The sequence below is a fragment of the Thalassophryne amazonica genome, chromosome 11, assembly GCF_902500255.1.
Source record: "Thalassophryne amazonica chromosome 11, fThaAma1.1, whole genome shotgun sequence".
Lineage (NCBI taxonomy): Eukaryota > Metazoa > Chordata > Actinopteri > Batrachoidiformes > Batrachoididae > Thalassophryne > Thalassophryne amazonica.
The window spans coordinates 71,114,124-71,138,479 of NC_047113.1; the positions used below are offsets into that span (position 1 = coordinate 71,114,124).

At 40.2% G+C, this 24,356-nt stretch overlaps 1 protein-coding gene across 1 annotated transcript in view; it reads left to right on the forward strand.

Annotated features, from left to right (window-relative positions):
• The window catches only part of si:dkey-237h12.3 (teneurin-3), a 515,809-nt gene that overhangs the window by 450,641 nt on the left and 40,812 nt on the right, over positions 1 to 24,356 (forward strand). The window contains 2 exon segments of the mRNA XM_034182118.1: positions 9,176 to 9,408; positions 24,073 to 24,227. Coding sequence (XP_034038009.1) covers positions 9,176 to 9,408; positions 24,073 to 24,227 — 388 coding nt within the window.

Here is a 24,356-nt window from a genome sequence, read left to right on the forward strand (position 1 = left end):
GAGCCAATTTCCAGGTGGATGTCCAAACTAAGACTAGTTGAGAAAAACAAAAGAAAACAATAGCAGAGCAGTAATTGGAGGGTATACGGACAGTCTATCAAAGCCCAATACGGACAATCTCATGACATAAAAAAAATTTAAATGGCCCCAAAATTCAGCGGTTTCTGTAACAGACCATATTTAACATTTTTATATAAGCCTGTTCATGTGTAACATAGATTATAACAGCTGATAATTTTAAACTTGCTTGACCTAATTTGGCTCCACCTCCAAATTTAACAGATCCAAGTCAACACAACTTTTTACACGTTTCAGCATGTGCCCTATAAAGTACTGCGAGTGAATAGATATAAGGATGAAATGGTCCATCCCCTCCAGTTTATTGAGACAATAACTCAAATACAATACAGTGAATGTTTTCATCTCCGAATTGAAAACACACATAATGAGGACAGACTGATTAAAATGTAGTGAATTTTGTTTCACCAGATCAACGGACAAAGCAGCTTGGTTTGCTTATGTCTTCAACCTCTTGGACATCCCTGGGCTTGTTGCAGAAAATAATCTTATCGCCTGCATCATGGAAATTAAGAGCAGGTGTAGTTGTTAGTGCTTGAAATGATCTTTTCCCTCTGTAGGTTTTCTTTTCTAAACCCAATTCTGCAATTTGGGAAAAATGAATAATATTCTGGCTCCACTCTTCTATTTTCATCTTCCCTGGCATTGTAACCTCCCACCCCATTCCCAAGAAATAACCACACCACCTTTTTTAGATTCCCTAGATAACCCCAAAACACCATCAAGATGTTTGCAAAAACATATATGGGCCTCCACCCAGATATTCAAGATGGCATCCAAAATGGCAGTCAGAGATTTTTCTCCTTTAAAATGCATTTAAACAACAACAACAACAACAGCAAAAAGATGTAATTTTCAAAATTATTCCACAAGAACACAGATCACAAAACTTTGGATCTGATCACAATTGTAAGTCACCAACCTATTTTTTTTAATTGGGGGAAAAAAAGATGTGTGAGAGGCGGGGGTGGGGGGGTAGGACTTTGCTTTCCATTTTTAAAAAGAACTTAAAGAAAAAATAAAAGCAGGTGTCCAATGTTTAAATAACATTTTAAAATACAAGATCTGTGTTCCTTCTGCTGTGGTGACACCAAGCAGCCAAAAGACCAACAACAACAACAACAAAATGAGATTGCAATATGAACAATACTAATGAATTAAAATGGCTTTAAAAAGTAATTTAAAGAAGAAGGAAAGAAAACAACAGTGACCTGAGTTTACAACTTCTAATTCTTTTTCCAAAAAAAAAAAAAAAAAATGAGGATGTCTACACTGATAAAAAGGTCATAGTTATAATAAATCAGCTGTGCCCAATGCTGTTCCTGGGGAGCCCTGCCCTGCATGTTTTCTAACTCTCCCTGTTCCACTCCCAGGCAGCCAATCAAGCTGGACGACACCACTTATAAAAAAAAAAAAATCAAGAAAATATGCAGGCCAGGGGCTCTCCAGGAACAGGGCTGGTGACCCCTGCTGTACTTTAAATATATATTTTGTAATCTCCTAGTGCAGTATTTATTTTTATTATTTAATGGTTTCATTTGTGCGTTTTAAATTCAAAATGTTGCCCAAGATGGTCACAAATAACTGTTTGCCATTAAAATGACTCTGAAATTGCATCGTTTTGGACAATTTGGTTTCAGTCTGGGGGGTGCAAAGAGGTCTGGCCTATGTACACTACAATGTAGTTGTTTAGAAAATTGATTTGGTAAATCTTGCAGTGTTAGAAAATTCTCCAACAAAAATGGGGCTGCAACTAATGATTATTTTCATAATCAATTAAACTCTCAATTATTTTATTGATTAATCGATTAGTTGTTTGGTCTGTTAGAAAATTATGAAAAATGTCAATCAGCGTCTTCCAAAATCCAGGTTGGCATCCTCAAATGTCTTGCTTTGTCCACAACCCAAAGATATTCAGTTTATTGTCCGAAAAGAGTCAAGCATTTAGTAAAGAAACCAGAAAATATTCACATTTTAGAAGCTCAAATCAGAGAATTTGGACTTAAAAATAAAACTCAACACTATTCATCAATCATTGTAATTAAGTAATTGAATCATTGATTAATCATTCATTTTTCCTGTCTCCACTCCACCATCCACCTTGTTTCCCGGAACTCAATACTGTTAATGCACCCTATGGTTCCAAAATTAGTTTCCATTCACCTTCGAGTGTTCCATCAATTTCCATCAAAATTGGTTCATTATTTATTCACCAATTCTGCCAACAACCCCAAACTGTTCAGATTACATTGTTTTGACCCCTTGGTGTGTTCTGGCTCCACTCTTCTAATTGGCCCCATTCCTATACCAAAAACACTCAGCCTAGTGTGGCGATGACTAGCGCCCACACTATCAGCTGGGCTATATTTGGGGATAGATGTGATTGAGCTGCTGTGATGAAATCTAGATGAACATGATGATCTGAGAACAGTCATGAGGCCACTGTTTGGTTTTTGCCACAGAAGTGCTGAGAGGTAATTTTGGAGGTGATAGCTTGAGGTAGGGCTGTATTATATTGTGTTGGTGCACTGAGGAGACAGAGTATTTGATTTAAAACCGCAAAACACAGGCTCTAAAATACAGAATATTAAAAGCTTCACAAATGCAATATTTATTGCAGGGCTGTTATATTGGACTGCATTATGTTGTACATTTGCTGCATGTATTTTATCCACTCCCTGCAGGTTGACTGTAAAAGAAAGGGCTACTAATGTATGTGGTGCTGAATTTTTTATAGAAATGTGATAGCAGGAATGTATTTTAAGCTTTTACTTTGACTCATAATAGCTGTCAGGATTTATGATTCCAGGTCCATCATTGTGCAAAGATGTTTCACTGCCACATTTATTTTGCTGTCACATTATCCACTCCCAAAGCCAACCGGTATTGACTGAGGCGCCATCAGGCTCAATGGCAACTAGCCAAGCTATGTTTCTGAATGTACTGTAAAGCAAACTGGTTTTCACCATAAATGCCTCTGATTTGAGCTCTTTAGTGACACTGATCCACTTGACGAAGAAGAGGAGGAGAACGTTTCCACAAACAGTGGGAGAAGAAGAAAACTAGAAGGGTGGAAATGAGAGTGGGGACTTTGAATGTTGGTAGTATGACTGGTAAAGGAAGAGAGCTGGCTGATATGATGGAGAGGAGAAATGTAGACATACTGTGTGTGCAAGAGACCAAGTGGAAGGGAAGTAAGAGCAGGAGCATCGGCGGTGGGTACAAGTTGTTATACCATGGTGTGGACAGGAAGAGAAATGGTGTTGGGGTCATTTTAAAGGAAGAGTATGTTAAAAGTGTGTTGGAGGTTAAGCGAGTGTCTGACAGGGTGATGAGTGTGAAGTTGGAATTTGAAGGGGTGATGATGAATATCATCAGTGCATAGGCCCCACAAGTAGGTTGTGAGATGAAGGAGAAATAAGATTTCTGGAGTGTGTTAGATGAGGTGGTGGAGAGTGTGCCCAAGCATGAAAGAGTCGTGATAGGAGCGGACTTCAATGGGCATGTTGGTGAAGAGAACAGAGGTGATGAGGAAGTAATGGGTAGATACGGTATCAAGGATAGGAATGCGGAAGGACAGATGGTAGTTGATTTTGCGAAAAAGATGGAAATGGCTGAGGTGAATACCTACTTTAAGAAAAGGGAGGAGCACAGGGTAACATATAAGAGTGGAGGAAGGTGTACACAGGTGGACTAAATTCTTTATAGGAGGTGCAAGCTAAAAGAAATCAGAGACTGTAAGGTGGTGGCAGGAGAGAGTGTCGTTAGACAGCATAGGATGGTTGTTTGTAGGATGACTTTAGAGGTAAAGAAGAAGAAGAGAGTGAGAGCTCAACAAAGGATCAGATGGTGGAAGCTGAAGGAGGAAGACTGTTGTGTGAAATTTAGCGAGCAAGTGATAGAAGCACTGGTTGGAGGGGAAACAATTTTGGACAACTGGAAAAGTACTGCACATGTGGTGAGGGAGACAGCTAAGACAGTACTAGGTATGACATCTGGACAGTGGAAGGAAGACAAGGAATAAAGAGGTCCAGGAAAGCATAAGGAGAAAGAGGTTGGTGAAAATGTTTTGGGATAGTCTGAGAGATGAAGAAAGTAGACAGGAGTACAAGGAGATGCGGTGTAAAGAGAAGTGGCAAAAGCAAAGGAAAAGACATATTGCGAGCTGTACAAGATGTTGAATAGTAAGAAATGATAAAAGGACTTGTACCGATTGGCCAGACAAAGGGACAGAGCTGGAAAGGATGTGCAGCAGGTTAGGGTGGTAAAAGATGCACATGGTAATGTGCTGACAAGTGAGGAGTGTGTGCTGAGAAGGTGGAGGGAATATTTTGAAGAGCTGATGAATAAAGAAAATGAGCGAGAGAAAAGGCTGGATGATGTGGTGAGAGTAAATCAGGAAGTACAAGAGATTAGTAAGGAAGAAGTGAGGGCTGCTATGAAGAGGATGAAGAGTGGACAGGCAGTTGGTCCAGATGACATTCCAGTGGAGGCATGGAAATGTCTAGGAGAGACGGCAGTAGAGTTTCTAAACAGATTGTTTAATAAAATCTTGGAAAGTGAGAGAATGCCTGAGGAGTGCAGGGCTGGATCCAGAGTGAAAATCTGACAGATGCATTTTTTCCCAATGATAATCATACGTGTCCTGTTATTCAATAATCTTCATTCTTTTATTTGTGTGCAACATATACTGTCACACGTCTTTTAATATATTTATTATACTTCATGGACCATAGTGAACACTTCTTATTTGTATAAATATGATGTCCTAAAAAAACAACACTATAACAAAAATTGACTGTAAACAGGATCAAATTTATTGCCAAAATCTTTCAATTATACCTGAATCTATATATTTTTTTTTTCAATTGATAAAATCAATACAAATATGATTGGATATATTCTTAATAATAATATATTGAGATACAGACAGTTCACAGAAGACATTTTCCATTGATACCAATCAAAATTAGAAACAGTCCAGCAGGTAACAATATTCATCATGTCTATGACTAAATATACTAAAACAAATACATCACAATTGTACACATGTCACAACTGTGATATGTGTACAATTGTTGATGTATTTGTTTTAGTATATTTAGATTTCGTTGTGATTTGGCACTTTATAAGCCGATTAAATTGAAATTGATTTGAAATTGAACATTTTATTGAGTCTTAAAGTAAATAAATATGAAATTGGTCTCTGGAGCCTTAAACTTTGGACATAATAAACTCTACATCATAGGTGTCAAACTGATTCCAGAAAGGGCCAAGAGGGTGCAGGTTTTCTTTGTAGCCACCAACTCCACCAGGTGATTTCACTGATGAACCTCACTTGGAGCAGGTGGGAAGAGTTCATCAGTGAAATCACCTGGTGGAGTTGGTGGCTACAAAGAAAACCTGCACCCTCTTGGCCCTTTCTGGAATCAGTTTGACACTTATGCTCTACATGGTGGATCCTTGATCTCTGGACATAAATAGGAATAAACAAAATCTAGTTTTTGTCAAAAGCATTTCCTTTCAGACATTATTGGCATGAATGTCTTTCCATACATCTGAGCTGAGCTCTTACAGCTGTGCTTCACTTCAGGATGTAATTTGTAAAGAAATACAGCACGTTTCATTTTGGGGGGAAAGAAAAATGTTTTCGTTTTTCCAAGTTTCAGAGTCATACATATGGTTTCATGCCGAGAAAGAGCACTACAGATGCAATGTTTGCTCTGAGAATACTGTTGGAGAAGTACAGAGAAGGCCAGAAAGAGTTACATTGTGTGTTTATGATAGGGTGTCAAGAGAAGAGCTGTGGTATTGTATGAGGAAGTCTGGAGTGGCAGAGAAGTATGTTAAGGTAGTGCAGGACATGTACAAGAATAATGTGACAGTGGTGAGATGCGCAGTCAGAATGACAGACTCATTCAAGGTGGAGGTGGGATTACACCAAGGATCAGCTCTGAGCCCTTTTTTGTTTGCAGTGGTGATGGACAGGTTGACGGATGAGATCAGACAGGAGTCCCCATGGACTATGATGTTTGCAGATGACATTATGATCTGTAGTGAGTAGAGAGCAAGTTGAGTCTGGTCTGGAGAGGTGGAGATATGCTTTGTAGAGAAGGGGAATGAAAGTCAGTAGAAGCAAGACTGAGTACATGTGTGTGAATGAGAGGGAGCCCAGTGGAATAGTGCAGTTACAAGGAGTAGAAGTCAATCAATCAATTCAATCAATCAATTTTTTTATATAGCGCCAAATCACAACAAACAGTTGCCCCAAGGCGCTTTATATTGTAAGGCAAGGCCATACAATAATTATGTAAAACCCCAACGGTCAAAACGACCCCCTGTGAGCAAGCACTTGGCTACAGTGGGAAGGAAAAACTCCCTTTTAACAGGAGGAAACCTCCAGCAGAACCAGGCTCAGGGAGGGGCAGTCTTCTGCTGGGACTGGTTGGGGCTGAGGGAGAGAACCAGGAAAAAGACATGCTGTGGAGGGGAGCAGAGATCGATCACTAATGATTAAATGCAGAGTGGTGCATACAGAGCAAAAAGAGAAAGAAACAGTGCATCATGGGAACCCCCCAGCAGTCTACGTCTATAGCAGCATAACTAAGGGATGGTTCAGGGTCACCTGATCCAGCCCTAACTATAAGCTTTAGCAAAAAGGAAAGTTTTAAGCCTAATCTTAAAAGTAGAGAGGGTGTCTGTCTCCCTGATCTGAATTGGGAGCTGGTTCCACAGGAGAGGAGCCTGAAAGCTGAAGGCTCTGCCTCCCATTCTACTCTTACAAACCCTAGGAACTACAAGTAAGCCTGCAGTCTGAGAGCGAAGCGCTCTATTGGGGTGATATGGTACTACGAGGTCCCTAAGATAAGATGGGACCTGATTATTCAAAACCTTATAAGTAATCAATCAATCAATCAATCAACTTTTTTCTTGTATAGCGCCAAATCACAACAAACAGTTGCCCCAAGGCGCTCCAGAAGTAAGAAGAAGAATTTTAAATTCTATTCTAGAATTAACAGGAAGCCAATGAAGAGAGGCCAATATGGGTGAGATATGCTCTCTCCTTCTAGTCCCCGTCAGTACTCTAGCTGCAGAGTAGATGAGTTTAAATATTTGGGGTCAACTGTTCAAAGTAATGGAGAGTGTGGTAGAGAGGTGAAGAGGAGAGTGCAGCTTTTATGATGAAATAATGCTGAATTTATGTGGAAATGACTGTTGTCCAAAATCTTCAGGTATCTGTCACTCAGACAGATGATGGCAGGAGTGCAGTTTGAAGCAGAAACGAAGATTTAATCCGTGACATGCAGCTAATGATGCATGCGCAGATGCAAAAAAAGCGGGCAATTTTTAGGGGGACCGTTCGGTCGGCGACGCCGACCTTGGCTGGGGAAGTAGCCTGTGTTGAGTGAGGAGGGCATTATCTCTCATCCACTTCATGCCAGGGAATCGAGGGATAAACACCATACCAATGAGCTTCAGGATCTAGACAGGACTGATTATTTCTTCTTTCCAAGCCCGAATGTCAAAAGTGTGTTGACATTCGGGCTTGGATTAATGTCCGTTGGACCAATGATACTTTTCCATAATTTTTCCCCAGACATGCTCATTTTAGGGAAGTTAAAGCAGCAGGTCTGGAATAATGCTCAGATCCCTCAAGTCAAAGCCCGTTGGTGTGTTCTGCTCCCACACTCACACACACTCACTCACCCCACCTCCAGTCAGAGGTGATTCCAATAATTGCTGAAACAAGTTTTGTTTATTCCTTACTTATATTGTACATAACTATTCTGAGGGAAGTTACAGAAAACAAATTTCCCAATCCTGGTCCTCAGGACTCAAATTATTGGACATTTCCATTTGTCCCAGATCTACTCAGACCAGATTTTGTCAGTCAAGTCTGTGCAGCCATTGACCGCACCTGATGTGGCTCTTTCTATGTAGGTAAAGCTTGGAGAAATGGAAGGTGTGCATTGCTTTGGGTCCCAGGGACCAGGATTGGGAAACACTGGCACAGTGGTAGCCAAGCACCTTGTCCCGCTGTTCAACCTGCAAACTTTAAAATGGCAAGAGATGATTTAGTGATAGATTTGGGATCTGTATGGATCATTTGTCGCCTCGATGTAGCAGAGGTGTTGTTCTTCAGGATATCATCAAAACACCAATATTTCTTTAAAGGAGAAATATTTGGTTAATTTTGAGAGAAAGAAAACACAGCATTTCCTGGTAATATAACATTAGCTTTGTTATTCAGCAGAGGTTACATCCATTATCAGACTATTAAACGAAAACAAATAAGCATAACCAGATGCAACAGCATCAGTTGTTGAGAGTTGTTAACATAAGCTGGTCGTTTTAGTAATTTTAAGAGACCTCACCCCACAGGGGAGCGATATAAAATGCAATGATGCGGCACACAACTTGTCATTTCTGCCTTGTAATAGGAAAACCCACAGCATTTGTATCCTGTAGAATTCTGTTCACTTCCCCTTCTTTTCATCTTTCTTTGTCTCACCGTCTCTTTTACACTTTTTTTCCTGCTGTGGAAGTTCTTCACACCATTTTCCACAACATTAAAAATAGACATTTTGCTTTCTTCACTTCATTATCTACACAGATGACAGTTTTAGGACTGATTTCAAGTTGAAAATAAGGTTTATTTTTAGGTCAGATAAAACAAATTAATTAGTTATTTACAGTTTATTTTATACTGCACAAACACGACCTGAGTGAACGTTAGGATCAACTTCTTCTCATATGTTTTGACGCAAAGGAAAAAATTATTTGTTTTAAGGTGCGGTAATAATATTACACATCAATAATAGATGTTATGCACGGCTTGCTGTTGATCATTGGGAGCATTTTAGGATACAGAGCAGTTAATAAAAGTTGCTTTCCTTTATTCAGGTGGGAAATCAAACTGTTTTTCATCTAAGATCAGTTGGATTTTATGAGTTGTTGGTGGAATCTTAAAGACGTTATTGCTTTAGATCATATTTTATGAGTAAATGAACCCCTGAAGGACTCTTATGTTGCACTAAAAAGTGAAACCATACAGGTCTACATTTACACTAAATAACAGTTATTATCCTGAATGCAGTAACAATCCAGCTCACCGCTACTACCTGGCAATGGATCCAGTAACTGGGCAGCTGTATGTGTCAGACACCAACTCCCGGAGGATCTACCGACCGAAAAGCTTAAGTGGAGCCAAAGATTTGCAGTCTAACGCGGAGGTGATTGCAGGAACCGGAGAACACTGTTTGCCCTTTGATGAGAACCACTGCGGAGATGGAGGCAAAGCTCCCGAGGCGTCCCTCACTGGACCCAAAGGTACTGTTTAAAACAAACGCGCACACAATTCAGATACAGGGCTGAAACAGCACAAAACCTGGCCTTACTTTTTCTACCCACATATTTTTTTTGTTATAGAATAATCGGTGGTGGGCACAGTTCAGTGAATCTGATAACAGATAATTATTGAAGCTAATGGTTTTGCTAGTGGATTAGCTTTTCAGATAAGTTTTAAACCATCATTGGACCAATTATCTCCCAATAAATTTAGTTCTAACTTTCAGTCTGATAACATTTTTTTTTTTTTTTTTTTGCTGGTAAAGTGAGTAAAGTTGAACGGTCAAAAACGTTTGTAAACCCTAAAATCAAACATTTTAGTCCATCTGTTGTGTGTTTGTAGCAGACTGGCTGCCTGTTGCTTGCTGATGATGCCATCATTAAGTGCAAAATGTGATTGGCCTGTTGACGCAGGGAGCATTGTGGGTAGTGTAGTTCAGGTTCACTTTGGATGTTACAGTGAGTCATCCATTCAACACAAAAACAAAACAGACTAATTTATTATATTTTATTTTATTTCTTTGTGGCTGTAATTTAATCGCCAAAACTCGGTGGGGAAGAGGAGCTCTCACGGCTCAGCTGTGTGTACAGAGGGACCTTTCTTCACATTTAGACACTATTTTGGATTTTTTTTTAAAGGACGCTTTACTAACAGGTAAGAACAGGTAAACTAACAGGTAAGAATTTATATTTACTACGTGTATTTTACAATCAATGCATGTGAAAAAAAGCGGCAGCTTTTAGCTCGTAAATGATGGTGCATCTAATACTGAGATAATCTGTGACTTCTACTGTGTTTTCAGTGGTGGGCACAGTTCCGATAATCTGATAACTGCTAATTAATGAAGATAATGTTTTCATTATCGAATTATCGTTTCAGATAACTTTGGAAACCATTATCGGAGTAATTATCTTCTGATAAGTTTTTGTCTGATATTTTTTAGACCGTTAATGTTGTAAACAAAGCTGAACAGCTACAAACATTTATACAATTTAAAATCAGTTGAGCATCTACCTGTTAAATGTTTTGTAGCAGATGTGTAGTTCTAGCCTCTGCAAGCAGAGGAAAGCTGCTTCTAGAAGAAACTGCTGTATCCTCTGCAGGCAAAGGAGAACTGGTCACAAAAAAAACTCATTTCTTTTTTAACCCCATACTGATACGCCAGCAATATCACCCAAGTCATCCAGAGGCATACATTTTTAACTTATGGTTCAAATTTTAATCAAACTAATTTCGAACAAGTTATTTAAAATTAACGTCACATCTGAAGTTTTATAAAATGAAAATATCAGATATATGTTTTAGTTTTAAAGTAATGCCCTAATTTTTAAGGTTTTAGTGTGGACATGCTATGTCCAGTGCATTATGGATAGGTTAAGGTAATCTCAGTACGTTCATGACAGGAGAAATGCATTTGAGATGCTCTGATCAGGCTCAACATGGACAACAGCATTAAACTCTAGTGCCTAAAACTCTTGTAAATAGATTCTCTGGGTTTATAGACGTTGTTATTGTGTTTGCGTTTATTAAATTCCACGCATCTTAAACGTAGCAGACACAGATTATCTGGAATTTTGTTTTGGCAAGTTTTCATGGTCTCTTCTGCCATCTTCTGGCCAGTAGTGTTCGTGGCAGTATTCGACCTGAAGCTGGGCAGACACTGTATGATATTTTCAATCACTGTACTCGGTTCCAGCTCAAACTGTAAGACAGAACCGCACGGTGTAAAAGTTCAGAGTGCCTGATTTATGTTCTCACACACACTGTACGTTCAAAAACCATGTCGGACTCGTGTTTCCAGAAGCAAAAGGTAAACTGAAGCTTTTTTTCAAACTTAATTTACACTTCTTATTTTTTACAAAAACTCTCGATGGGAGACATCAAAGTTAAAAAAAAAAAACATTACAAGACTTTACATGAGTTGAAGAATAAGGGGGAAAAAGAAACAGAAGCTGCTCTCCCAAAGAGATGATTACTGTTATGCTCTCTCCAGTGTTTGCAGAGGCACAGTGCGAGAGGCTGGACGCTTGTAGCGCTTCAGCAGCGGGATACCTTCACGATGGCCGACCAGAATATCAATCAATCAATCAATCAATCAATCAATTTTTTTATATAGTGCCAAATCACAACAAACAGTTGCCCCAAGATGCTTTATATTGTAAGGCAAGGCCATACAATAATTATGTAAAACCCCAACGGTCAAAACGACCCCCTGTGAGCAAGCACTTGGCTACAGTGGGAAGGAAAAACTCCCTTTTAACAGGAAGAAACCTCCAGCAGAACCAGGCTCAGGGAGGGGCAGTCTTCTGCTGGGACTGGTTGGGGCTGAGGGAGAGAACCAGGAAAAAGACATGCTGTGGAGGGGAGCAGAGATCGATCACTAATGATTAAATGCAGAGTGGTGCATACAGAGCAAAAAGAGAAAGAAACAGTGCATCATGGGAACCCCCCAGCAGTCTACGTCTATAGCAGCATAACTAAGGGATGGTTCAGGGTCACCTGATCCAGCCCTAACTATAAGCTTTAGCAAAAAGGAAAGTTTTAAGCCTAATCTTAAAAGTAGAGAGGGTGTCTGTCTCCCTGATCTGAATTTGGAGCTGGTTCCACAGGAGAGGAGCCTGAAAGCTGAAGGCTCTGCCTCCCATTCTACTCTTACAAACCCTAGGAACTACAAGTAAGCCTGCAGTCTGAGAGCGAAGCGCTCTATTGGGGTGATATGGTACTACGAGGTCCCTAAGATAAGATGGGACCTGATTATTCAAAACCTTATAAGTAAGAAGAAGAATTTTAAATTCTATTCTAGAATTAACAGGAAGCCAATGAAGAGAGGCCAATATGGGTGAGATATGCTCTCTCCTTCTAGTCCCCGTCAGTACTCTAGCTGCAGCATTTTGAATTAACTGAAGGCTTTTTAGGGAACTTTTAGGACAACCTGATAATAATGAATTACAATAGTCCAGCCTAGAGGAAATAAATGCATGAATTAGTTTTTCAGCATCACTCTGAGACAAGACCTTTCTGATTTTAGAGATATTGCGTAAATGCAAAAAAGCAGTCCTACATATTTGTTTAATATGCGCTTTGAATGACATATCCTGATAAAAAATGACTCCAAGATTTCTCACAGTATTACTAGAGGTCAGGGTAATGCCATCCAGAGTAAGGATCTGGTTAGACACCATGTTTCTAAGATTTGTGGGGCCAAGTACAATAACTTCAGTTTTATCTGAGTTTAAAAGCAGGAAATTAGAGGTCATCCATGTCTTTATGTCTGTAAGACAATCCTGCAGTTTAGCTAATTGGTGTGTGTCCTCTGGCTTCATGGATAGATAAAGCTGGGTATCATCTGCGTAACAATGAAAATTTAAGCAATACCGTCTAATAATACTGCCTAAGGGAAGCATGTATAAAGTGAATAAAATTGGTCCTAGCACAGAACCTTGTGGAACTCCATAATTAACTTTAGTCTGTGAAGAAGATTCCCCATTTACATGAACAAATTGTAATCTATTAGACAAATATGATTCAAACCACCGCAGTGCAGTGCCTTTAATACCTATGGCATGCTCTAATCTCTGTAATAAAATTTTATGGTCAACAGTATCAAAAGCAGCACTGAGGTCTAACAGAACAAGCACAGAGATGAGTCCACTGTCCGAGGCCATAAGAAGATCATTTGCAACCTTCACTAATGCTGTTTCTGTACTATGATGAATTCTAAAACCTGACTGAAACTCTTCAAATAGACCATTCCTCTGCAGATGATCAGTTAGCTGTTTTACAACTACCCTTTCAAGAATTTTTGAGAGAAAAGGAAGGTTGGAGATTGGCCTATAATTAGCTAAGATAGCTGGGTCAAGTGATGGCTTTTTAAGTAATGGTTTAATTACTGCCACCTTAAAAGCCTGTGGTACATAGCCAACTAACAAAGATAGATTGATCATATTTAAGATCGAAGCATTAAATAATGGTAGGGCTTCCTTGAGCAGCCTGGTAGGAATGGGGTCTAATAAACATGTTGATGGTTTGGATGAAGTAACTAATGAAAATAACTCAGACAGAACTATCGGAGAGAAAGAGTCTAACCAAATACCGGCATCACTGAAAGCAGCCAAAGATAACGATACGTCTTTGGGATGGTTATGAGTAATTTTTTCTCTAATAGTTAAAATTTTGTTAGCAAAGAAAGTCATGAAGTCATTACTAGTTAAAGTTAATGGAATACTCAGCTCAATAGAGCTCTGACTCTTTGTCAGCCTGGCTACAGTGCTGAAAAGAAACCTGGGGTTGTTCTTATTTTCTTCAATTAGTGATGAGTAGAAAGATGTCCTAGCTTTACGGAGGGCTTTTTTATAGAGCAACAGACTCTTTTTCCAGGCTAAGTGAAGATCTTCTAAATTAGTGAGACGCCATTTCCTCTCCAACTTACGGGTTATCTGCTTTAAGCTACGAGTTTGTGAGTTATACCACGGAGTCAGACACTTCTGATTTAAAGCTCTCTTTTTCAGAGGAGCTACAGCATCCAAAGTTGTCTTCAATGAGGATGTAAAACTATTGACGAGATACTCTATCTCCCTTACAGAGTTTAGGTAGCTACTCTGCACTGTGTTGGTATATGGCATTAGAGAACATAAAGAAGGAATCATATCCTTAAACCTAGTTACAGCGCTTTCTGAAAGACTTCTAGTGTAATGAAACTTATTCCCCACTGCTGGGTAGTCCATCAGAGTAAATGTAAATGTTATTAAGAAATGATCAGACAGAAGGGAGTTTTCAGGGAATACTGTTAAGTCTTCTATTTCCATACCATAAGTCAGAACAAGATCTAAGATATGATTAAGTGGTGGGTGGACTCATTTACTTTTTGAGCAAAGCCAATAGAGTCTAATAATAGATTAAATGCAGTGTTGAGGCTGTCATTCTCAGCATCTGTGTGGATGTTAAAATCGCCCACTATAATTATCTTATCTGAGCTAAGCACTAAGTCAGACAAAAGGTCTGAAAATTCACAGAGAAACTCACAGTAACGACCAGGTGGACGATAGATAATAACAAATAAAACTGGTTTTTGGGACTTCCAATTTGGATGGACAAGACTAAGAGACAAGCTTTCAAATGAATTAAAGCTCTGTCTGGGTTTTTGATTAATTAATAAGCTGGAATGGAAGATTGCTGCTAATCCTCCGCCCCGGCCCGTGCTACGAGCATTCTGACAGTTAGTGTGACTCGGGGGTGTTGACTCATTTAAACTAACATATTCATCCTGCTGTAACCAGGTTTCTGTTAGGCAGAATAAATCAATATGTTGATCAATTATTATATCATTTACCAACAGGGACTTAGAAGAGAGAGACCTAATGTTTAATAGACCACATTTAACTGTTTTAGTCTGTGGTGCAGTTGAAGGTGCTATATTATTTTTTCTTTTGAGTTTTTATGCTTAAATAGATTTTTGCTGGTTATTGGTAGTCTGGGAGCAGGCACCGTCTCTACGGGGATGGGGTAATGAGGGGATGGCAGGGGGAGAGAAGCTGCAGAGAGGTGTGTAAGACTACAACTCTGCTTCCTGGTCCCAACCCTGGATAGTCACGGTTTGGAGGATTTAAGAAAATTGGCCAGATTTCTAGAAATGAGAGCTGCTCCATCCAAAGTGGGATGGATGCCGTCTCTCCTAACAAGACCAGGTTTTCCCCAGAAGCTTTGCCAATTATCTATGAAGCCCACCTCATTTTTTGGACACCACTCAGACAGCCAGCAATTCAAGGAGAACACGCGGCTAAACATGTCACTCCCGGTCTGATTGGGGAGGGGCCCAGAGAAAACTACAGAGTCCGACATTGTTTTTGCAAAGTTACACACCGATTTAATGTTAATTTTAGTGACCTCCGATTGGCGTAACCGGGTGTCATTACTGCCGACGTGAATTACAATCTTACCAAATTTACGCTTAGCCTTAGCCAGCAGTTTCAAATTTCCTTCAATGTCGCCTGCTCTGGCCCCCGGAAGACAATTGACTATGGTTGCTGGTGTCGCTAACTTCACATTTCTCAAAACAGAGTCGCCAATAACCAGAGTTTGATCCTTGGCGGGTGTGTCGTCAAGTGGGGAAAAACGGTTAGAGATGTGAACGGGTTGGCGGTGTACACGGGGCTTCTGTTTAGGGCTACGCTTCCTCCTCACAGTCACCCAGTCGGCCTGCTTTCCCGGCTGCTCGGGATCTGCCAGGGGGTAACTAACAGGTTTGATTTTCATCCGACCATACGATTGGCAGTCAGGAGGTGGTCGTGAGGTGTTAAATGCAGCTCGTTACTCCATGTATACTACATGATGCAGGACTTGCGATTAACCTGAAACGGCGCAATCCAAAAAATTCTCGCACGTGTGAAAAACCATCTGAAAAAGGGCAAAAACTCACACAGTGTAAACCCAGCTTAAGTACTGAACATCTGGCACCAGTAGATCATGGCAGTGTTCTATTTATTTTGACACCGGTTATATCAGACGGTTATCTAATTACAACTTGGCTTTTTTTTTTTTTTGAAAATGCCTCTTTTTTTTTTACAAATAAAAAATGGCATATTTTACAAAAGCACATTTATCTGTAAACACCAACACACAACACACCTCACATTAACATGTTGGTTTACATAGAATGAATGAGTCAATCAATCAGTGTTAGCGGAGGCACATGTTACCCAGAATGATTTGCCATCTGTCTGTATTTGTTACAAAACTTCAGAATTAGTGCATTATTCAACATTAAAAGATATATGTTATATTATAACTTTGTACAAATGACAGAACTGACATAATGGAGTTATTCTATCAGTATTAATTTTATTTATACACCAAACCATAAGTCAGGACTGCTTTATTTTTCAAGACCTCCGCCTGACGGCAGCGCTGTTATTAAGTAGAGTTGAGCTTCGTTGTTCCTTTCAGCTGCTTCTGTGCTGGAAGCTATGTAACGAACAGGAGCTTCCAGCAGGGCGCACAAAGACAGAAGTGTTTACTCATTGTTTGGGTCTGTCATCACCTTTGATGCTTCCAGAAGCGATCGTGGTGTTAAAACTCAAAATTAGCTTGTTAATAGTTGCAAGTGTACCGGAGACAATACTGGAATTTATCGGTTATCTGTAGCTTCCGATACATTTTTGGGTGGTTTATCGGTTTAGCTTCATGAAAAATAACTTTTCAGTTATCTGATTATCTGTTATCGAAGTTCATTTTTTGGTTATCTGTGCCCACCACTGTGTGTTTTACTGCTTTTGAAAGATGACAGTGTTTGGGTTTTTTTTATTTTTTTTATTTATTCATTTTTCATGTGTTCTGTGTTTGTGATCCTTGAATTCACCCAGCAGCTCCTGCAGCGCTTAAAGTGAAACTGGTTTATTAGAAGCCGACAGTGTAATCTGATGTGGCCACGTCCAAATCAATACTAATAGTTATCAGTTATCAGTTATCTGTAATAAAGATAAATTTTTTAGCAGTTTCTCGGTTTATCGTCATAAAAGGTAATTTTTCAGTTATCTGATTAATGGTTATCGAAGCTAACTTTTTGGTTAGCTGTGCCCACCACTGGGAATAATGAACTTTTGTCTCAAATTAAGGCCTAGTTCCCGTTAACTACTACAATCAGATAAAGCCGCCGAAATGAAAATAAAAGCGATGTATTTCAGTTTATACGTAATGAGTCCAGAATAGATAAAATTTTCTCTTTCTGAAATAACTGACCAAAATGTTAAGGTTTTCCACAATATTATAATTTTTTTAAATCTATACGTATTATCTATACCAGTGATTTTCAACCTTTTTTTGAGCCGCGGCACCGTTTTTATATTTACAAAATCCTGCGGCACACCACCAACCAAAATAATATTATAATTCTATTACCTCTGGTTTTGCACAAAACCCAATTATCGCAATAGAAAATCGATACAGAAAACACCGCATTTCGAAAATCCTCAAGCATTTTGCGCTCTGATCTCGAGTAGGGCTGTCACGATTAGGAATTTCTGGAGACGATTAATTGTCAGACAAATAATTGCAATTGACGAATATATTGTCTATTTTTATTTTTCCCTTCTTTATATTCTACTATTGTAGTATAATTACACAACTCTGGAAGAACGTTTGGCTTCGGTGAGTGGAGAAACTGGGAATGGTGCAACATTTTTATTTTTATCTTCATTTTACATACAGTCCCAACTTTTTTCTGAATTGTGGTTGTTTCTGTTGCATTTCTGAAATTGTTTCTCCTCATCAGTCACGTTTTGTGCTTAAACACTGCATTAAGCCCATATTGAACAAATAAATACCTTTGGAAAGTAACAGCTGTTAAAGTTCAGAGTTCTCACCTGCTTTTTGTGATCTGTGCATCTGAACATCACCACAGCTTCTCCATGTCAGGGTTTTTTTTTTTTTTTGTGGCTCAGTTCATTCATATATTCTCATTTTTTAAATATGTTTTTAAAGCTATTTGACCGTTTATTTCATCTCATGATCTCATAAATTCAGCATACGACACGCACATGGTGTGAACAGGATGGTAACGGCAGAATCACACCTTTAGAGAAAGTTCAGAGAGAAGTAAAGGCAGCTTCACGTTTTCATTTTGTTAACATGTTCACTCGGGTTAAAATCCTCTCTCTGCTCCGCGCTCGCTGCCCACTGAACGTGTCGCGCCTGCATTCAGGAATCTCCCTCACCCACCCCCTCCCTCGCAGTCTGCAGCCACAGGCACAGACACAGACACACACACTGACAGCTCCGCATTTTAGACGGCTTTTGAAGAAGACGGCACTGTTTTAATCGGCCGTCAGCCTCCTTGTTATTGTCCCGCCTTAAGACGAGAGCGAGGCTGCAGCACAATGACGTCAGATTCTGAGTCGTGTTATGCTTTGTGGATAAAATAAATCATTCACGGTATCGCGAATATGAAAAATAATCGCGAATATGAGAAATAATCGCGATTGACGAATATTGTAATAATTGTGACAGCCCTACCCACGGCACCCCTGACGATCGATCACGGCACCCTAGGGTGCCGCGGCACCCCGGTTGAGAATCACTGATCTATACGACCCCTGAAGGGTCTTTGCTGTTTCTCTTTAGCAGATGTTTACAATTTTAATAACAGGAAATCATGATGGGACTGAGTGCCAACACTTAGATTAGATTAGACAAAACTTTACTGATCCCTTGGCAAGACTCCATAAGAGAAATTGAGGTTCCAGCAGCATTGTATAGCACCACACAGGGTAAGAAGTACACAGAGTATCAAAAGTGAAAGTAAAAAAAGAAAAGCAGTTTGCAGTATAAATACACAATATAAATACCAGACATACTAATACAATAACATGCTTTTGGAGGCCCGACGTCCACGCCCAGTTGCCCAAAATGACAGCTGTCATTGCGGGTGACGGGATGGACGAAGGGACTCAGAAAAATGCATACCGCACGACAACAGCATGTTATTTGCATTGTCATCACTTTTTACTGAGATGTACAACACGTAACGCGTACATAAAAAGTTGGCTCACTTAACTTTTGTCGTGTCGCCTTGCGCGCGCTGCTCTCCAAATTCGGCAGTGCGCTCTTATCAAGCTGGCTGCTTTAGCTGCTGTTCATTGTCATACTATCCATTGAGAAAATCATCCGGAATATCCATATTCGGACCAAAACACACTTCTCGCCTTTTCATCTTTTCCTCTGCGGATAGTCCCGCCCCCCCCCGCGGACAGTTCTTGGGCTGCGCGCTATGACATCATTTGTTTACGCACAGCGGGTAGGTATAGCCAGATAGCGTCAACGTAAATCGACAAAACCGGCCTAGCAACGCCCCGGTAAAGTGATAATAATGATCAATACTGGTTTTCTGGCTACGACTGTTCCTCTCATTCCTGATCTTTGTCTTCCTGTTACTCCTCCTCCCCCCCTTTGGCACACATTTAGTTTTTGAGGTCTAGAAAGTAAATGTCGAAATAAGCATGCTGAACACTTGAAATAAGAAATTATATAACACTTTTTTTTAAATCTTGGTAATAACCATTTGCACTGTACCAAGATAAAATAATAAAAAAACATCAGATTTAGAAGTGTCACATAATTTATCTTGTTTTAAGGATTCATTTCTTATTTTAAGTCTTCGACATGCTTATTGAATTACAGTTGTAATTTAAGACATCTTGTCAAGTGAAATTATCTGTCCATACAAGTTCAATTCCCTCAGAGTTAGTGTTTTTATCTTGTTTTCAGATGCCCCTTTTTTGTAGTGCTGCCAAGTTTGATCAAAATCAGATTGTGTATGTTCTCATAATATCTTGCAAAATTCATATATACAAAAGTGGTAACGTGGAGAAAAATGCATTCATTCTGAATGCACCCCTTGATCTGAATCCCCTCCAAATTTAACAGGCCCTTTCTTAGCCCGTGCTCCACCCCTCCACCACGTGTCATGAAAATTATCCCTATAGTTTTTGTGTAATCTTACTGAATGTCATACAAAGAAACCAAACCATAATGAAACCATCACGTGTTTAGCTGAAGTGAAGAGAAGGACAATGTGCCATTTTTTTGTACTTTTATATCTTCCCTGCATTGGAAATGGCTGTGAGTGTTTGGAGTCAAGGCCTTTGATGCTTATCCACGTGTTGTTGCCGAACACGTGCAACCTGCTGGTCACATTCAAATTGCACGTGGACGTGTGGACGTTGTTGCACACTTCTCCATGAATTCTCGTGGATGAAGGAGCTGAGACAATGTATTATGAGTGACTTGTTGTTCGCTCCGCGTGCCGGCTGAAGTCGCTCGGCTTCGGCTCAGTCATACGGGATTGACTGAAACCAATCTCAAGGAGCAGCTAATGACAGAGTGGGTGGAAGCTGAGAGTGGAGGAGAAATAACAGATGGCTGTAATTTTTTTTTTCCTCCTTGTCTGACATTGGTGAACTACACCCCCCCACCATGTCTCTGTATATATTACTATATTATGAATCATAGCACACAGCAGCACGGTGGCTTAGTGGTTAGTACTGGTCAAGGTCAAGGGATTGATTCCCACCTGTGGCCTTTCTGTGTGGAATTTGCATGTTCTCCCCATGGGTGGGTGTGAATGTGTTTGTTTGTCTACATGTGGCCTTGAGACAGGCTGGTGTCCTGTCCAGGGTGTGCCCCGCCTCACACCCTATGACTGCTGGGATAGGCTTCAGCCCCCCGACCCTTAATTGGAGTAAGTGGTTGAAGATAAGCGTGTGAGTGAGTGAGTCACAGCTGGCTCCTACCATTAAGAATATGTACAGTTTTTTAATATTGCAGCAGACTTGCAGCTTATTTTCCTGACAAACACATAAACGATGCTCACCACAGCAACAGGGACGCAGATTGCTGCTGTACCAAACAGTGACACTTTTAGTCTGTGCCGAAATCTCAGATGGTCAGAGATCTAGCTCCCTGCTGGAGTCGCGGCTGGTGTCGCAGACTGAACGGTCCCCCCTTAAAATCCGTCCGCCCTGCCTTCACTGCACATTCATCATTAGCCGCGGTTCACGGATTACCACCTCGTTTCTGCTTCAAACTGCACTCCAGCCATCATCTATCTCAGTGACAGATATCTGAAGCTTTTGTACAACAATCATTTCCACATAAATTTCGCATTATTTCATAGTAAAAGACGGAGGAAGCAATCATAGTGCCGCGGCTACACGAGCTGCTAGCTGATGCGTTCACTGCACGTCCGTCATTTCAAAGTGTCACCGAATTTCGCCTCGTTTCTGCTTAAAACTAACTTTAGAATGACTTAAGAGGTTTTACCTTCATCATCTGATGGCTAATAATCACATTAAGCCATTTGATCACTTTGGGTGAAGAGACAATCTCAGATGCGCTGCTGTGGTCGCAAATGACACATGCACAGTGGAGGCAGGGCTGCCGGGATCCCGGAGCTCGTCAGTGTTTGAGCAGAAAGCAGTCTGAGTGCAGACGCAGCCGCGGGTCAAACCATAGCACTCACCTTCCACAGAAGCTTTTAAAGAAGAAATCAGACTGTTGAGGTGAAGCTGCAGTAAAGTGGATTCAGAACCTTCTAAATGCCCCCACAAAAATAAAAAAAGCAAAACCCAAACAAACAAAAACTTCCTTCATCCACACAGACATGTGTCAACAGCTCTGTTTCTTCAGACCCTTAAAGGTGCAGTTCTCTTTGATTTTCTCCAAAACGTAAAATTTACTTGGTGTTGAAATATAGTTATGATAAAGTTCTTTTATTTCTGGTGTTCATCACAAAATCAGGCTTTTCGTTTAGGGGAATTTATGACATATATTGAATTCACTCGTGCATGTATTTGGAGTTGATGGAAACGTGGAATTTCGCACTTCCAACAAGGAAAATATATCTGTAGAATCTAATGAAACTGACTCATTTTGGCAAGTAAAAACATTAGAATTGTAACAAATATTTAGTGTTGACAACTACCACAGAGGATCTACATAAGTGTGGCCTTCATGGTCTAGCAGATATCCGGCAAAACATTTGTGTAAAAAATGTTTATTTCTTATCCGCAGTTATTCCCAGCGGAATCTTATTTTACTAGCTCTATCTGTCGCTTTGTTTCGCCTTAGATTTTCTGTCATTTTTTGGTACTTTTAGTTGCAATTGAAGGTTTACCGCATTTCTCCGGCACCATGATGCTGACGGTGACCAGTGTTGCCAGAGCTCACATGACACAAATGACATGCTTCATAAATGAGCCTAAAACCAGCAGTATTATATCCTGTTACGGCCTTAATGTTAACATGTTCATAACATTTTAACCTGTTTTTTTTTTGGGAGGGAGGAGGAGCACCAATTTATACTCAAGCACTGATGTTATTAATATTAATTAATGTAGACGCCTTACGGTGTCAATCGTGAGCGTAATCATGTTCTCGCTGGGGAGGCCGAGATTTCGTTGCAGTGTAAACAAGCGTTTGCGGCAACTTGTTGCAACATTGTGTTGTTATGGAGGTGAGTTTCAACCAAAATATGTATTTAGGTGTTTAACTAAGATAAATAGGAGTCTTAATGTAGTTTATAAAAAAAAAAAGCGTGTTGCTGTTAGGGTTGTGTGTCGGGAACCGGTTCTTTTCGGGTATCCTTAAGAAATGATTTGATCCATCGACATCAATAGCCTTTTTGCTTAACAATGTTTTTGGGGGTGTTTGTCAGGAAAATGATCATTTCTCTACATTGATTACAGACCCTGCAGCAGGTCTGCATAATCAGCTGTTTTTGCAGTGCCGCTTTGCTTTGAACCTTGAACCAGTGAAGCAGTGCTTCAATCTTCGATCTGCTGCTTCGTTGGTTCTTCGTTTTATTTCGCTTTATCTTCATTTTTCCCTGCTATTGTCTTCTGAAACAGCTGATAGATGTATTTTATAACTTAAATACGGGACCGATGCTAACGCGTTAGTATGTCTATGGCATTTTCAATGTTAAAGTTAGCATTAAGCTGAGCTATCAGGCCTCCCTCCCCAGCGCGCAAAGGATTCTGGGATACTCTAAAACCATGAATTGGGGGAAAGAAGTGACTGTGCATGTTTTAAAAAAGGAAAAAAGTCTGATTTTCCTGTCAAACTCCCACATTTTTTAAATCAACCCCAAAAAACTGCAACATGTAATATTTTCTTGTGGCTTAAAAGAAAGTATAAGTGGACTTGGCAGCTCTGGCACTGGATCAACTTTCCTATTCGAAGGTGAGAAAAGTCTCTCCTGCCATCCATGATGTCGCCACAAAAATTATGTTGCAGCGTTTTCTTGCTGTAGTTTAAACCACCTGGGTCAAATTCCTAAATTATGTCCAGAACAGGAGGATTTTTTTATCATATTGATGATATGTTACTGCAGATCCTTTATTTGAATAATAAGGAATAAAATTATAGAGGTGCTGAAGAAAATCATATTCAGGACTGCACCTTTAACACTGCAGTGGAGAAAAAAAGTCAATGAGGGAGGTGATCTCTGTGCACGTGAGATGTGATTTAACAGAAACCAAACAGGTGCTGGTCCGAGCAGCCTGTTAATGTGTTTTCCAGTTCTGGACGAATTGTTGGTGCTGCAATTTACAACTCTGAGCTGACAATCAATCACACAATTTAGCCACAGTTGTCACCATGGCAACTGCTTGTCTTTCACCCCTTTCATCCAAACGTCTTCAAAAGCCATCTTTTCTGCTCCCTCACTCGCTCATTCATTTTTCAAATGGTTCACAGATTGTTGATGATCGCTGATGTCAAAAACTTTCCAAAATGCATCGCTTTTCTCATTGACACCCCGCCCCCCCATCCATCCCCCAAACCCTCCAACTACCTCTGAGGTCCCATTTTAGAGAGTCAGGTTGCATGGCGCAGCAAGTGCACATATATCTTATGAATACAGGCTTTCCCACTTCTGCCTGAGAAATTATTTAATAGCAGAAAAGCAGCCTGTGAATTATTGATGGCTGTGCTTTTTGCAGTGACCTGAATAATGGGAAGGCAAATTTGACACATGTATCCATCGTGTTCTGTCCACAGAGTCATGCAGGCAGAAATGCCATGTTTTCGTGCTGTCATTTTTTCCTTTGTTCTACCCCCCCACCCCCCCACCCCCCCCCACCTGATCTGAACAGGCATCACCATGGACAAAAATGGCCTGATTTACTTCGTCGATGGTACCACAATCCGTAAGGTGGACCGGAATGGCGTCATCTCCACTTTCCTCGGGTCCAACGACCTGACATCGGCTCGCCCGCTGACTTGTGACAGCAGCATGGACATTAATCAGGTGACCTGTTCACAGAAGGCTGTGTAACCGTGCAAACTCTGCATGAAAGTCAGAGCGCCACTGATCCTTGACATTCTTTGATGTTTTCCCAAATATGGCTGAAAATACAAACAGAATAACGGTGCATAA